Raw genomic sequence first — 16,834 nt, 5'->3', positions numbered from 1 at the left:
AAGTTCCGCCGTTAAAGGTATGACGCGCGATATCATCTTACCCACACACACAAGCACAAGATGTTCTTAAACATTTTTTTTTTAATTCCTGAAAATTTTTAACTTTAACCCTTTTTCTTCAAGTCTGGACGAAGATGTCACCGGTAAGCTGGGAGGCCGCTTCTTGAATCTTGATGCGCCCCAGTGCGCATTCAGCGGAAGGCGCTGCTTGCATTCGATGCAATGCCAAGGGACTGCACCGCTAAGGCTATGCCGCAGAGTGTTTTACACACACGGACAATGTTTCGCACTTCTTAAAGCTTGCTTTATGTTTTTGAATATTTTTTTATACACCGATACTTAGCGTCAGCAAACAGCGACTTTCCATTGTGAGCTTTTTGACACCTTTATCCCCTCTTTTTTTTTCAATACTTAATTTTTTTTCAATTATTCAATTCATTGACGAATTACCCGAATTTTCATAATTACCAGTATCAAGCATTGGTTTTCATCCCGAACATTCGACACCGTTGAACTCCCGTTCAATTTTTTATATTTGAAATTTTTCAGATAATTGCTCTAAATGTTCGTAATTAGCAGGATCAAGCATTGAATTTTAATTCTGAGCTTTGGACGCTCTAGAAGCCACTTTACCAAGTTGTTATTTTTTCAAATATTTGATCGATAATTACACACACTGCATTTCCAGAATTTGCATCACAAAGCTTTGGCTTTTCATTCTGAGCATTTTTCACCTTTAAAGGTCGTTTTTATTTTTTAATTTCTTGTTGCATAAATTATTCAAATAATTACAGTGATTTAATTAACCACTCATAGTCTATGACAAACCAGTCTGCCATCAAACTTCAGAACCCCAAATTACCATGATGCGATTTTTTTTTACGTGGCCCCTGATTCACCACGGACATTTTTCGCCAGAACGAGCTGTGTAAACTGTCGCTTAATACCTGTCGTATATCGTATAGATAGAACGGACTAAAAGTTAATTATCGTGCGTCGCTCGCGTGTCGTTGCCCAGGCAGTGCCTAAAATATGAGCTAACATGAACGATGAGGTTCTATATTTATAAAAATATAAAGAGCGTTGTATACACAAAGCCGCTCTCATGTAGTGCCCTGAAACTAATTAATCGCACGCGCGGTACACTGCATGCCCAAGCGGCTGTGATGGAGACCCCGGTCACACATCATTTTAAGTATCACGAGCAGCGCGTTCACGTCATGGCACGCTTTCTGGCGACGAGCGAGCGACACCTTAACACCACCTGATCGATGAATGCACAGAGGCTTACCATTTTTTTTCTCTCGGGTGCGCGCACTGGCGCGTGATTACAGGAGCGCCTTGAGATTGTTCATGGTTATTCCCACCACCCTACAGGCATTGAGCATCTTGCGGCGAGGCCTCGTGAAACGACTCATTGCTGTTGCACGTACTCCAATGTATGTACTGCAGAGCAATTGGAGCACGCGTCTCAGAAAGAGAGCCCGTAACGAATGTCTTCCCCGTACCACAGGCCGCCGACTCGCACTCAGATGATAATGGCGCGCAGTGGGTGCGACAACAAGCGCGCGCCGACGACAGAGATTTACTCTCCTTGCTCAGTGCTTGGGTCCGGGTGTTGGTGATGGTGGTGGTCGTAGATCACCGCATGCATGTCCACGGCTAGTCTCGAGGGGAGTGCGCGTGCTTCTTACAGCCTCCGCTTCCCGTCGGGCTTCAGTGGGATCCACATCTACCGCCGCTGCTGCCGCCGTTTGCGCGAAAAGAGAATCCGCGCACGCTTTGATTGCAGCCCGCGCGAGAGGTGTTGATGTTAGCGTCAGGGCGCGGCATTTCGCACCTATTCCCTCGTACAAATGACGTGTAATCTTCCTCTTCGGATGGTAACGTAAGAGGTCTGAAGCAGAGGATCAATTTTCGAGAGTGCTTAAATCAGACTGTGCATGACCACATGCATTCTTCGGGTGCAGTAGACATCGTCCTGCCCCGTACATTTAGGCCAAAAGAAAAGCTAGACTCTAGTTTGTCGCACTGCGGTTATTAATTAGCGTGCAATTATACACAATGTAAAAAAATTATATCGCAAATTTTTAAGGGGCGCGGACTTTAAAACCTAAATGCAGCTTCGCAAAATTTAAAGCTCTGCCATTTTAGTGCCGCACACAAACACAATTAACAAGAATTAGTGAAGGCCCCACGAAGGGCATTATGTAGCTTGTGAAAAGAACAAAACACAGACCGTTGGTTGAGACAAGATGCATTGCTGGCCGCTGACTCGTGTTGCAATGAACTCACGTCGTCGTTCAAGAGGCACACACCGCCGGCACCGAGAACTGGTGGCGGCCAGACGCACACAAGGCGACCGAAAAATATTCTGTAGTGTTTTGTAGTGGATCTCGACCACACGTCCTGTCCATCGACAACATGAAATTTCTAATTGTATACTTCCACTACGCTTATCTTAACCGGCTAAATTGAATTACCTCTGGAATAATCTGTCTTAAAAAATCAGGCTTCACTAGCGAGTTGAAATATCTTAGAGGCAATGGTATCCAGAGTCGAATAAACTATTAAGCGATTCTACAGCCTCGCCACTAAATTCCATCAACTTCTCTGAGGTTATAACCCTGCATATTATAATTAAAAAGATGAAATAATCGCCAAAAACATCTTTTCTGCATACCGAGCGTAGCTCATTAAACTGCACAACAGTACTTTGCAATGAGCTTAACGGCGACGTGAGAAACTTAAAATGACGGTTTGCATTCCTTGCCGACTAAAATAGCCTGCAAAAATATAAAACAGAGCATTGACGAATGGACTGCATGTCGGATCGTAACTCTCGCCATTTGTGTTTAAAAAATGTAAACAATACTTGCTCGAAATATTCTGCAATAACTTCGTCACATGCCACATGTTGATATAAGTTTCACAGCGGATAAGGCCGCATTCCTGATGGCTTAAATCGCTCAGTGGACTGAATTACGGAAGATGTAATACTAAGCGTGTGGCATAACGTGGACCGCAAGTGCACCTTGTACTACTTGTCTGCGTTTCGCAGCGGTGAAGCCAAGCAGGCCTAAAAGGCGACAAGTTTGAATCCAACTCACAAACTGTTTATTGGGCCAACTCATGCACTCAAAGAGAAATCATTTCAGGGGTGGAAATGACACCAAGAGCTAGCAGTGACCAACTATAGGACGTTCGAAGTCGGAAAGGCTAAATTTAAATGGGACATTGAATAACGCAAAACCGCATGGTGTGCGAAGTTTTGGTTCAGCCTTCTCAGTTCGGAATAACGTGCAGCCGTTGTAATTCTAAGCAAAATACATTTCTTCGCTCCTCGTTGCCAAAACGCGACCATAAATAGGGGGCACTCCTTCACACACTCGAAGGCCTTGCGAGAACAAAGGGCGCATGTTGATGTTTCGTTCGCGCATCGCCCACGTGTACAGAACGTCCTAAGGCCGATCCGAGCAAGATTATACGTATATTCTCGTGGTCATGCTCTGTGGTTTGGCTTACGTGGCGTAATCCAGTCCTCTGTCATTCATGGGTGTAAATGAGAATTCAAAAACTGCTTCCGCTGCCGTCGGTGCCGTCGGTTGAACATATGCACCATATGACCCCATCTCTCAGTTGCCGCATTGCCGTGACTCGAGGCAAAGATCAGCCGGCATTTCTTCTCGTCTGTCATGCAGAGAGCAACGGGCCTCAGACAGTCCCACGTGCGCATGAAGGCATACACACCAAATAAATCTGCTCGAGCAAAGGGCTTGAGTTTAAGAGTGCAAGTCGAGTCCCCTACTTCCCCACCATATACTGCTTCAATGTGTTCTCGACTTGATGCACACTCCACAACACAGGAGCTCGACGCTTAGCAGCCACCGCATTTGCCGAAAAGCAACCCTCGGGCCTCTGCCGACGCAGCAAACGTCATACCTCCAGCGAAACCAGGTTGCGAAAAAGGGCTTCTTTTTTTACCTGCTTCAGTCGATATTGACCACACGCGACATATATAGGGCGGGCTTCAGCGTGTAGAAGTTCCCCTTTTTGCTAGACTACACTATTATATTCCTGAAGAGCAAGTGGCCACATTCTCAGCAACGTGCTTAGTGAAGCAGCCAGAGCGAGCAATTTCAAAGGAGTGCCATGATAACTGTTAACCATGATTTGAGAAACGAAGTTCCAAATGTCAGGCTTCCTCTGCGTCCAAGTAACGCCGTATGCCTCTTTCTCAGTGGTACTATAAGATGACCAGGTTCGGCCTTTATTTCTTCCTCAAGAAAGGAATCAGAAGCTCTTTGTCCTCATCTTCCAGCTCGGAGAGGCAAGCTCCGAGGGCATATCTGAGGCATCAATAGCCAGTGTTAACTTTGTTCAGAGCAGGTGTGTTCAATGCTGCCTTTGTCAAGCATTGCTTTGCCTTTCTGCAATGTTTTTCGGCCCTCTGTTTAATGGTAGGTTCTTCGGTATGCGCTTTCCTGTCATGTTCGTGGGCAACACTGCAACCTTTCAGCTCTCGGAAAATAAATCAGCGACAGTTCTCCTAGCCCCATACAGCTATGCAGCTGCCTTTTTGTTTGAGATACGGGAATGTTGGAAATGGCTCTCAGCTTTTTTGGATCTGTGCCGTTTTGCCAGCCCAGTAATATGCCCGAGAGCCCCAAATCTCTTTTTAGCAAAATAGCGCTTTGCTAAATAACTGTGAGCCCTGCGGCATTTCATGACAGGAGCGCTTTTCCGAGGTGCTCTTCCCAGTACTGAGAAAACAATGCAACCGTCAATTATGTATGCACATGCATATTCTCCGTCGGGTATCAGTATCTGACTGATTATTAATTGATATGGGTTTCTCGAATTTGAAGGTTTCAATGACATAATTTTTCAAGCATATTTTTCCCATAAGCTAACAAATGGCATGCAGGCCTGGGCAGTTCCAATCGGTGGAATCTGCCAATATCTATTTAACATGTCTAGCCTTCTTGCGCACTTTGCCTCAACTATTTTGTAAATAAGGCTATCTGACGGATTCTGAGGAAACGCGGCGTGTTTAATTTGCGATAGTAGCAAAAAATGATGACTCTGTCATCATATTTGGCGACGCACATCACTGCATGTGTGCGTGAGCGTTCTAACGAACATATCAAATCCCAAAATGTCAGCTGTACCACTTGACCCTCATTGGCATTGTATGTCATTGTCATGAGCTTCTTGTAAGGGTAAGCCCACTTCAGCTGCCTCGTTACATAAACTTGCACTTGTGCACTCTTAACGTTCATAGGCCAGGTCTGTTACTGAACACCTCACAGTGCTCAATGAATATTTCATTTACCTACTTCTGCTGCGCCAGCCGTAAACAGCTGAGCAGTTCAGCGTAGCAGCTCTTCGGCAGTTGTCGTATCTCAGCCAAAAGTAAGCTCTCCAAACTCAGCGTCACCATCAAATATTCTACACTATTCACCTTCTCTTTGTATGGCTGAAACTTATTTTTATGCACAAATCGGGACTATAGCTCAGCTCTATTGTATAGATATATGGCCGCACTTTCGTAACCCTTATTATCGTAAGTTCCCAATGAGCCGTTAACTTTCCAACCCTTCTTTCTTCAGAAAAATGATGTGGTTACTTTACGTAATTTTTTTGTCATGTCCTGAATTTGTGCCCCTTCAGAGAAATCTGCTACGTGAGAGCGCTGATTTTAGCTGCTTCCTGCCCTTTTTTCGCATTGGTGGCCTCCTGGCATTGCTAAATTTGTCGGACACAAACAAACCTTGTGACGGCGTGTTCTTCAGTATAGCAAGTGGTCTGAATAGCACCCTTCATTATATAAATTCGAAAAGTGGCTTGCTCATGATGCATGTCTACCTTCGATAGGCCCATAACAGGAATGACACCATTCGATACCACTCACGTCCGTGCTCGCTTACAATAGAAACAGCCCACGTTTAAAGGTTCCTTTCCACATTCTGACCGATCTTACTTTGTTAACGATCTGGGGTGGAAAATCAAAGTGTCCCTCATACGTTCTACGGCTTATTGGTGCTAAATATTACACAATTGATGTACCCTCATCTGAGCTCATAGTCGGAGGCAACCTCATTCGGAAAATACCTGGATGAGTCCACCAATGGCGTCTTAGCTATAAAGGGCCTCTAACAAAAAACTTCAGGTCATCTTGTATTCACATCGACTGCGCGAAATGGGTAATGATATGTTCCCTTTTCTGGCGATATGTCACGTATATTACCTAAAAAAAACGCACTAGACATCGCCTGTTTTTCTAATGGGCAACTCCGGAGTGTTTTTGACATTCTAATGTTCTAGTAAAAATTTTACCATAGGTTCTCCTTTCCGTCCTGACGCATTCTACAAAATTTGGGCGCCGTACGACAATCCGGACACGCGCAACACGGCTTTAAAATATGACGTTTTCATGGCTTAATCTGAGAGTATTTCTGCGGCCAACACTGAGTTCCTGACGTCTCAAACAGTACACTGGCGTTACTGTCCACTTCCCGAGTGATTATAAAATTGTAAGGCTTATATTGAACTACTTCAGCCATTTTATGCACTACATCATGATTTCCATACTTTATTTTCACCATCCAACGCACGTATGACTGTTTTTCTAATACTGAGTGTGACGTCATCATTTCGTCGCCTGGGACGTCGTTTCTGGCGGCGAAAGCAGTTTTATTTTCGATTTGCTGTTTTTCTTTTTTAAGAATACTTCTAATCGACATTTCGAAAAGTGGCTTTTTGTGTTGGAGTCAGGACATGCCGAGGAATATAATTCAACTAAAAACACAAAATGATATAAAAAAAACCACCGGAGTTACCCTTTAAGGCGGCCTTAATTCAACACTGGGCACACAGCAGACAACGTTCTTGGTATCTCGACCCAGGTTTACCCCTACAAAGACGCCTTTATCCGCTGTAAGATCTTGAGTAGTTCTAATGACCTCCCCAAGGCAAATCGCGTGTTCTCAATAGCAGTTTCTGACCATTATTTAATGGCAGTATACCAACTGTGTTTACATGCGTCCCGCTACGTGCTTCTGATAATAAAGTGGCTTATAAGCTAGCAGCTGACCGGTTTACAAGCCTTCTGCTGTAATCAGCGATTTCCTTGTGCCTCGCGACAAACGTCCTTCTCCCTTTTCCCTGCTTGCCATGGACACACAAGCTGCCCATTGTTCTTTTCTGTTGCCTCATCGTCTACGAGTTTAGTCTATATCTATGAGACAACACTGCTCCTTATTGCAATTTCTTAAGGACGTGACTGGTTTTGTAGCAGTTAAGAGCGCGTTTATGACAATAAACTATTTGCCTTTCAGCGCATGTATCGAAGGTAGTAATGGGTCTTCTAAGGAGACGAACTACGCACATTCTGTCGCTTTGAGAAAAAAGCATGCGAACTCAGCGCTTACGTCACCGCTGAATGCTCTCCTCAACTGTATTTGGTGATCAGCTGCTTCGATTTCGGACCTAAGAACTGCCTGATCACACTCATTCCAATGCCGGGATAAATTATGGCATTGAATAACTAGTCGGAGTTATACGACGTTATGGATGTGAGTCATTTAAATTTGCTCCTTTTGTTCCATGCATGCCGCCGAAGCTACTTCTTCCAAATTAGCATTCAACAGCGCGTCCTCTCGCTTCACTTAGCTTCGCCCCTATTCTTATTGCCTGTTCTTTTTTGAGTGCAATCCCTGCCAACTTTGTGATTTACGCTCAAGGCACAGCCTATTCTTTCCGGGTAACAAAGAGAATCACACCCTGGGGAGATATTTGTACTACACCGCTTCTTCTCGTTCACTATTCGTTTCTTTCCGGTATCTTCCGATTGAGCTTGTGGCGGTTTAACAGATCTGACACTCTCGTTGAAGCGCTGCGTCAGTTCGGCGGGCGACTTCGCTTGGAGAGAGAAAATTTCACTCCTATTGACATGAGCTATGACATCAGCTGCAAACATTCGTTTAAGTCGTATGCGATAATTGCTTTATTTCGGCAAAACTTGCTGCGCTCGATATTTTAGTTTAGTATTCCGGCGGCGAATTGGCCCCAAGTCTCATTTGAGTTCTTTGACGAAATTAAAAATCACGTTCTGTATTCAGCCTCTGATAACACCTACGTCTAATAATAATTTTCTTTTTTTCTCGTATTCCTTTCTAGGGTTGTCAACGTAGAAATCAATAGCTGCTTTTATTGTCATGCAACTATGGCAAGACTAGCCTGGCCGCCCACCCGGATGACCCGTAATACGATTCGAGGGTAGCCTCACATCCCCAAATCATCAGGGCACCAGAAATTTGTGATTTGATACAGTTGCTAGTAACTCGCTTCAGTAAAGTTTCATATTTAAATCACCTATCCCCGTCGGTCTATATACAGTCAACATTTCGCTCTCATTGGAGTCCACTGTTGGTTTCACGCATTCTTGCTGTCCTCATTTAGGTCGTGCTTTTCTTCTGCGTCAGCAATTTTAAAACAGACCTCCTGCATCTTCATTTGCTCCTGCGACAAAGTTTCGGCCATGGCGCTAATCGTATCGACTTCCGCTTCACTGTTTAACGCCTGAGCTCTGCGAGCTTTTTATCCTCGTCCGACTCGGTATCGGTGGTGTTAACCTGTCCCGCAAATCGTATCGCATTGCGATCAACTGCACATGACAGGAAACCAAGAATCACTTGCCCCACTTACGAGTAGTTGCTCCGTGATGCTCTCTTCTTTGAGTCCGGAGGGAATATCTTTGCGGGCCGCTCGCCCCTCAACGTTATCTGGTCCGCCATCCCCGCCAGTGATCTCATCCGGTGTCCACTGCATCTGACTCATTTGCTCTTCGTTGGCAAATACTGCTGGCAGCGCCACATGGGAGAGAATGCCCGTTTTTAGCGACCATTTTCGAAGTTTTGGTTTCTCCTCCGAAGTGCGGAATCAGAATCACCAGATATAGGCAATATATTTTACTTGATGTAAACAGAGAAGGTGTGTGTGTGTGTGTGTGTGTGCGTGCGTGCGTGCGTGCGTGCGTGCGTGCGTGCGTGCGTGCGTGCGTGCGAGTAACAAAACATGATCCGCCTCAAAATTGAGTCAGCTGGCCTTTCTTAAAGGTTCGTAGCTCCGCAGGTAACCCTCTAGGGAATCTGATGATTGCCAGTCATGCTGCGCGGATCACACGCGGCCGAAATGAGCCCAAAAAAATGCTGCGGCTTCTCAATCTCGTAGATCTTCGACTACGTGGTGGGGTGTAGATGTTTGGTTCACGCATCGTCCTTTGGGAATGGAACGTTCTGAGGCACCGATTAATATGACACGTATTCTTCTGTAGATGGCACAGCCGTTGCTCAGTGTTGTAATCCTGTCAGCTGTCGCTGCTGGGAAAATGTGATAATCTAAAAGAGGCTTTCTCGGAGACTTTTGTTCTTCCGCTGTTCAGTTCAATTACTGTGTCGGTATCGCCGCACTCGACATGTTTCAGGGCAAACACAAGACGCCCGTTTCTCTTCACCATGCACAGTGTAATGGGCCGCATGGAAGCACACGTACGCTTGAATTTATGCACGCCACTCTGAACAGGCACACGCAAGTACACATGCGCACTGGTGCATAAGCATCCCCCGGGTCTACTCGCGTCAAGAGTGCGTTGCATACGGCAAATCACGCCCTTAACACCATACATAACTGAGAGATCAGTAAGGGCCTCCATATGAAACATTTGGTACCATACCAATGAAGATAAAATATTTAGGATGCGCTGAATGTGATCTCTGCAGATGAGTACTAGTACTGCACATCTGTGGACAATCAATATAATTTAGACGTAAATGCTAATGTATGGGATTTTGACTTCTACCTTGCAAGGACCGCTTCCCAGCTAATAACGATACTAGTGACCTTACCACTCAAGCGCTCTCGAGATTTTGTCCCGGATAGCACATTTTAGCAGCACGAGTAACCACGAGACATTCACCCGACGAGGTTCCAATCCGTGCTCTTTGACCAAAGTTCACGAATATGGGATGTGAGCATGAAATCGCTAAAAATACGACTATCTGGATTTAGAGTCACAAATGTCCGCCACAGTCAAGTACCAGTAGGTGTTATTTCTGTCACAAGTTTAAATTCTCAAAATTTTGTTCAAACAGTTTTTGCAGATATGGACTCCGCTGCCTATATAATGAAGCATCTGTGTTTTCTTTTCTTCCATTCCGATGTTACCCTTGTTGTGACGACGACGGTGAGTAACTAGTCTAGCTGCTGCAGACAAAGGCGGGGACAAATGGTTAAAGCCTCTATAAGGCTTTACGAGCGGTGGGATCGTCATGTTCCTATAGCTGCAGCGGAGGGCATAATGCCAGGAGAAAAGCTGCCATTACTTCTAAGGTGACTGCGAGGGTCTCTGGGAAGTGCGCCCGCTTCCTTTAAGACCAGTCGTGGATAACTATCCTGGGTATGGTTTGGTTTGGTTTGTGCGGTTTAACGTCCCAAAGCAACTCAGGCTATGAGAGACGCCGTAGTGGAGGACGCCGGAAATTTCGACCACCTGGGGTTATTTAATGTGCACTGACATCGCACAGCACACGGGCGCCTTGCTTTTTGCCTCTATCGAAAAGCTGCCGCTGAAGTCGGGATTCGATCCCGCGTCCTTGGGAACAGTAGTCGAGCGCCGTAACCACTGCGCCACCCCGGCGGGGTTCTATCCTGGGTGAGCGGAATGTTAGCACCCTCCTGTATTTACGTTCCACTAACCTGGGTGAGCGGAACGTGTATGCATGAGGGTGATAATATGCAGCCATGGCGAGATCGTCGTGTTGCTCGTTGCCCTCAGACGAGCTAGTGAACTCCCTCATTTAATTGAAGGATATGTTGCGCAGTCGCCCATAGCAAGAGTATCCATGCTGCCGCTGGTGATAGTCTGTTTCAAAATTTCATTTCGCTTATTTCGCTGATGACCACCTTTATGTCTGTGTGAGAGCGAGAGAAATGGCCGCCTAATCCACCGCCGTGATCGTAGTACTACTCAGTGTGCATCTTCTTACTAAGCAGGCATCTACCTTTGAAACCACCGGCACCTTTGCTGTTCGTCTGTTGTATTCCGCCGCATCATTACATGCGATGTCCTGGCCACCACTGTATTTTCGATGTAACCTTTCCGCCCTGTATTTTCTACATGCTTCGTAAAAAGCGGGACGCATTGTTCGTGGCATACGAGGCAATATTTATTTTGTGCCTCTTTTCGGCAGGAATTCAAATTTCAAGTGGTTTCGTCTGCGTGGGAGCTCATCTAAACTGCCTGAGAATATATCTACCAATTCTTTGTGGTCGTTAATAGATTAGAGTGCAGATTCTATGAGCTTGTCAACGGCATTTGATACTCCTAAGGCCAGAAGCTTGTTTGTTAAAGCCCACTATTGTGGCCCCCGAACTGCCTTGACACCGTTTATTATATGGTCAACTCTAAAAGCTTGCTGTCGGAGACGGCGATTTAGGTACGGCATAGCAAACACGATTCTGCTGTTTACAAAGGCTTGTAGTAGCCTAAGCAGATTTGCCTCCTTTATGCCTGTCTGCTTGTTGACGACGTGTCGAACAAGCCTGCTAGTGTGCTGCGCGCTCCATTGGATACTTTCCAACGCTTGGGAGTTACACCTTGTCGATCACAAGTATAGCCCCAGTATGCGTATGGGGGGAGGGGAGGGGGCGGCTAACGCCTCACAGGCAATTCACGTGCTGGCGTTCATATGTTGTTATACTTGTTTTCGACATTAGATGCCGTTGCGGGACTCAGCTAGACAGGCACAGTCATTTAGTCATTCAGAATTGCAGGCTAGACCTCTAATGCTATGTAATAACTAACGCATGTTTTTTTTTCTTAAGAAAATAAAACAACTATATCAGAACGAACTATGGACCATCACCAGTATACCGCTGGTACACCAACATGTACACTAGAACATTCTTTTCAGTCGTCAACATCTGCTTGCTTTGTCTTTGTGCATAACTTGCCGATCATTGCTAATATATACTGAATTTGTGCCGCCCAACCTCCTAATGTACGTCAGAGTTACTTTCTTTGAAAGAAACGTCCATCAAGAAAAACCAACTCATTCGTCTGCTCAATTTGCGAGTGCATACCGCGCTTTTTTGGGTCTAAACGTTGTTGGCGTAGTCAAGAGCTGTCGATTGAAATCCTGACATCGTTCCAAATGTGACATCTTTATGAAATCTGACATCGTCCCAAAAGAAAAACAAAAACAAAACACATGATTTTATACCAAACTTATAGCGCAACCATTTTTTCTCTGTGCAGAGCTAAAGGTGTTTCATACACGTTCGCTTTCCATTTGGCATCATCCACCTACTAGTCAAGTTGGAGGCTAGTTTGCGATAAGGTTTTGAGCTAACGACATATGTGCCTACAACTGCATGCCGTAATTATATAAGTTACTATCCAATGAATACTGAGGCAAATACTCCGCCTTCGTTTCCCCCCAAAACAATCTGCTGACTACTGTTCCGGAGTGCCCTGGTTCCAACCCCACCGCAGGCGGCTGCGTTTCGATGGAGGCGAGGTGTCCATGTACTTTGCGATGTCAGTGCACATTAAAGACCTCCAGGTGGTCGAAATGCTCCGTGGAAGGGGTTTGTGCCGGAGTACCCGGGTTCGAACCCGACCTCGGCGGCTGCGTTTCGATGGAGGCGAAACGAAGTGGCGTCCGTGTGCTGTGCGATGTCAGCGCTCGTTAAAGATCCCCAGGTGGTAGAAATTACTCCGTAGCCCTCCACTACGGCTCCTCTTCCTCTCTTTCCACTTTAACTCCCATCTTCCTCCCTTACCTCACGGCGCGGTTCAGGTGTCCATAGAAAACGAGTGAGACAGTTACAGCGCCTTTACCTTCCAGTAAACCAATTATAATTCCTTCCTTCCTTCCTTCCTTCCTTCCTTCCTTCCTTCCTTCCTTCCTTCCTTCCTTCCTTCCTTCCTTCCTTCCTTCCTTCCTTCCTTCCTTCCTTCCTTCCTTCCTTCCTTCCTTCCTTCCTTCCTTCCTTCCTTCCTTCCTTCCTTCCTTCCTTCCTTTCTTCCTTCCTTCCTTCCTTCCTTCCTTCCTTCCTTCCTTCCTTTCGTTCTTCTTTCTTTCCTTCCTTCCTTCCTTCTTATACTGCGCTGTGCAGGTGTCCACAGAAAGAAGTGCGACAGATATTGCACCTTCCCTTTCCTATAAAGGAACTGAAATTTTAAATTAAACATTAAAATATAGCGAAATGAAAAGGCGCCGCTAAAGGCGTTACCGCGTCTACTCTTAAGGCGAAGCTTAGGCGTCCCCTTAATTATTCTTTGGTTAAAGCCTTGCGTAATGCTGCATACAAGCTCTGGGGTTCGTACATGAGAGGTAAATAATTTATTACAGCAAGTTTTACATTAACTTATTTAGAGTTAGGTTCCTGAGTGCCGAGGAGTGGATTTGTATCTGCACCAGGTAGGAGCAGCAAACCTGATTACGTTGGCCTTAAAAGTTATGACGCATACCCTATTGCGTGCTGTAGGGTATATACCAGCGCCTTTCGAAATATGTTAGGTTTGGTTTCTTTAATGGGGTGTAATGTCCCAAGGCACTCAGGTTGACATACATCGTAGTCGGTGTCTCCGAAAATTCTTATCACCTGGGGTTCATTAACGTGTACTGATGTCGCACAGCACACGGGCGCATTGCTATTCGTCTTCATCGAAAAGCGGCCGCAGCAGTCGGGATTCGATATTGCGTCTTTGGCTTCAGCAGTCAAGCGCCATAACTACTGAGACACATCCGTGGTGCCTTTCGAATTATGAACCAACTTGGCTGGTGCAACCATGTACCCACTTATATCTGTCAGAGGTCGCATACGCCAACCCGGTTCCTGCGTTGTGTTAAGCTTTGTCATACTACTTCAAAGCTGACGCTTAAGTGGGAGAGGTTTGTGTCGGCGGCCCGTAGCTGAGTCCGCGCCAGTCGGCTGCAACCTTCTCACATACAACGACAGGTGCTCCCCTGATATTACCGACCTATATTCCTCGCCATCTTCAATTCGCCTCGCTCTCGTCAGCGTTGCGAGATATATACTGTTCTGGATCTTGTAGCTGCTGATTTAGATATTGCCTGTGTGCATTTTCTGGGAATTTTTGAGAACAGCCTGCATATTTGCTGATTGAAGCACAAAGATATTGAAATAAGGTTCACCTGTGACCGCGCGAGATTGGAATTAGCCCAGGGGTGCGTCGATGACGACTGCTTCTCAGCGCTGTCGTCTCTTACATTTAGTTGCTGACAGCCATGCATGGTGCGCTTGTTCGGCTTGAATGGAATCTGCTTTCAACTCCGGTTATATAATCTCTTATCGTTCTCATCATTTGTATGTAACCTTTATTACGCCGTGCAATAACTCTGCCAGATGCGCCTATAAATACGAGGGCCAGCCGAGTACACTATTGATGGCCGGGTTGCTGTAATTGGGAACGGTGTTTGTCGCACATTGCATCTAATGCCTATATATGTGTTGAATATACTTAATTTCAAATTCCCCTTATCCATACGTGAGCCAGCCTGCTAATACAGGCCCAAGGTGTTGAGATATGGGTGGACTCCGCTATCATGCAAGTTTGCCCAAGACAAATATCAACAGTACAGGAAAAGCGGTCATTCGCATAAAAAACTCCAGTGTGAAACCCCAGCGTCATCCGCTTCATGCGACATAAGAAGACCAGATATCTAAATACAGCCACACTCAGAATATGAATGCAACTGATTCCGGTCGTCAGTGCAACTTTCTCAAAGGAGATGAACACGATTTTTGTCTCAAGAATTATGAATTTCTTTTTCGTAAAGAACGAAGGGATCACACGAGGGATCGCTTATTTAGCTGCTCGTGTTATTTAATTGATCAAGCTTGCGTAAGCGCTCCAGCGCTAATATACATATTTCAGCTGCTGCGTTTTAAACTTTCCTTTGTATATCGCACCATCGCAGGTGGTCTATATAACTCATAACAAGGAAACTCTAGAATGCGTCAAAGCTGACGTACCTTGGCTCGGGGAAGCGAAGACGATGTCTGCTGGCCAACTTTGCCGCTTCTCGAGCTGTGCTTCCACATGGCCCACAGGATTCCCGTGTAAAACGTCACCAGGAGCACGAGCGGTGCGACGAACACCATGAGGAACACGAATCCCATATACACTTGGCGGTGATACAGCGGCATGCCGCGGTCGTAGAAGATGGATGCGCAGAAACACTTCCCGGGAGACACCTCGACAGTGTGGAACACGTATACATTCGGTAGCGAAGGCAAGCAGGACGCTAACCAAGTGAGGGCGGCCAACCGCCAGGGGTCCGGGCTCGGAGCCAGCGGAGTAGCGATGGCAACGTGTCTGTCCAGCGCGATAACGACCAGCATGTACGTGGACGAGACCAGAGCGAATGTCTGCAAAAACTTGAACAGACGGCAGAAGGTATCTCCTGCGATCCACAGTCTGCCCATCACTTCCCACACAACTTGTGACGTCATCGTGATGCAGGCCACCAGAAGGTCCGCGATGGCCAAGTTGAGGAATAGCACCCTGGCCTTGGCCACTCGTCTGTGGTGCTTCTTGAAGACAAGCTTCCAGAAGACGATTGTATTCCCCACTACCGATGCGACGATCATCACGATGATAATGGCGATACGGGCTCGTTTGTGGTAACGTGGACCTAAGACATCCTCAGCGTTGGCGGCTACGACGTCACTGGCATTTGAGCTAATTAGAAGAGTCAGGGTGCTGTTTTGAAGATTGTTTTCTGCGCCATGACTATGGCTGGGCGGTGCCGACATTTTTCACCTAGCTTCTGGCTTGTAATAAAACATCTTTAGGTTTGTATCTTCTTGACCTTGCTTTGGACGCCGAAATAAATTACATCTAGACTTGCCATCTCTGCTGCGGCGCATGTCTTCTGTGAAGCACTGTAGCCAGTCCGCACTAGTAAATTAGCGTTAAGGTTCCTCTTGCCTCGGTTTCTTTCACATACTTGGTGCATCCCTGTCACGAAACGGAAAAGATTAGTTGTTACGTTTATGAAAATTCAGTTTCTTAAAGTACTGTCTGAATGAACAGACGTACTAAGCATTCTTCGAGCAAATAAAATCCAACGGTTTGCGCTGAACAATCAGAAAAATTTCTAGAGTAGAGAGCTACGCCTTTACCATGGATATAAATTCAAATGGCAAAGTTCTAAGACGTCGTACTCTGCAGTAAAATGCGATAGTACTTAGCCAGTTATTAGTCGTTTTCTGGCCTGCACATTTCTCGACTGCAATCATCAGCCGAGTAAATTTTTGGCCTAGGCACTATCGTAAAAGCAAAACGTGAGGGCCAAAATGGTTCAAATGCACATGTGCTCACGTTGTGGCTAGCAGATATGTCTCGTGCCTCCGCTTATCTTCTCCGGACAAAAATTATTATGTTTATTTTTTCTTTGAATACAGTGTGCTGTTACGCAATTTTTATTGGTGGCTCACCTGTAAAGGCTCACAATTCGAGAGGCAGATGCATCTCACTGCCGTGTGCATGCACACCGAGCAATTTTATTTATTAGCCCCTTTAAATACTTTTTCCATAATAATTATCTCCCCTTCCGAAAAACCGCCGGTTCACTAAATACACAAAAGAGGTTGAGTACCTAGGGTATATAATGTTTAAAGATGGGTACGGCAGTAACCAAATAGCCTAATAATAACGGTAGAAATGATTCATGGTCCACGAGGACTTCATACAAGCATACTACGAATGGATAAGCGCTTAGCAAAAGCAAAAGGCAAA

General features: G+C 45.7%; 1 protein-coding gene across 1 annotated transcript in view; it reads right to left on the bottom strand.

The window, feature by feature from the left end:
* LOC146199560 (putative G-protein coupled receptor 150) overlaps window positions 1–16,048 on the bottom strand; it is a 41,112-nt gene extending 25,064 nt beyond the window's left edge. Inside the window, exon 1 of the mRNA XM_084595074.1 lies at window positions 15,067–16,048. Coding sequence (XP_084451200.1) covers window positions 15,067–15,849 — 783 coding nt within the window. The 5' untranslated portion in view covers window positions 15,850–16,048. The remainder of the gene's footprint in view (window positions 1–15,066) is intronic.
* Window positions 16,049–16,834: the final 786 nt, after the last annotated feature.

Source organism: Amblyomma maculatum, chromosome 2, assembly GCF_055883805.1.
Source record: "Amblyomma maculatum isolate TAMU_Amacu chromosome 2, ASM5588380v1, whole genome shotgun sequence".
Taxonomy (NCBI): domain Eukaryota; kingdom Metazoa; phylum Arthropoda; class Arachnida; order Ixodida; family Ixodidae; genus Amblyomma; species Amblyomma maculatum.
Note: the sequence above shows the minus strand (reverse complement) of the source record. Positions and strands in the feature narration are given on the sequence as shown.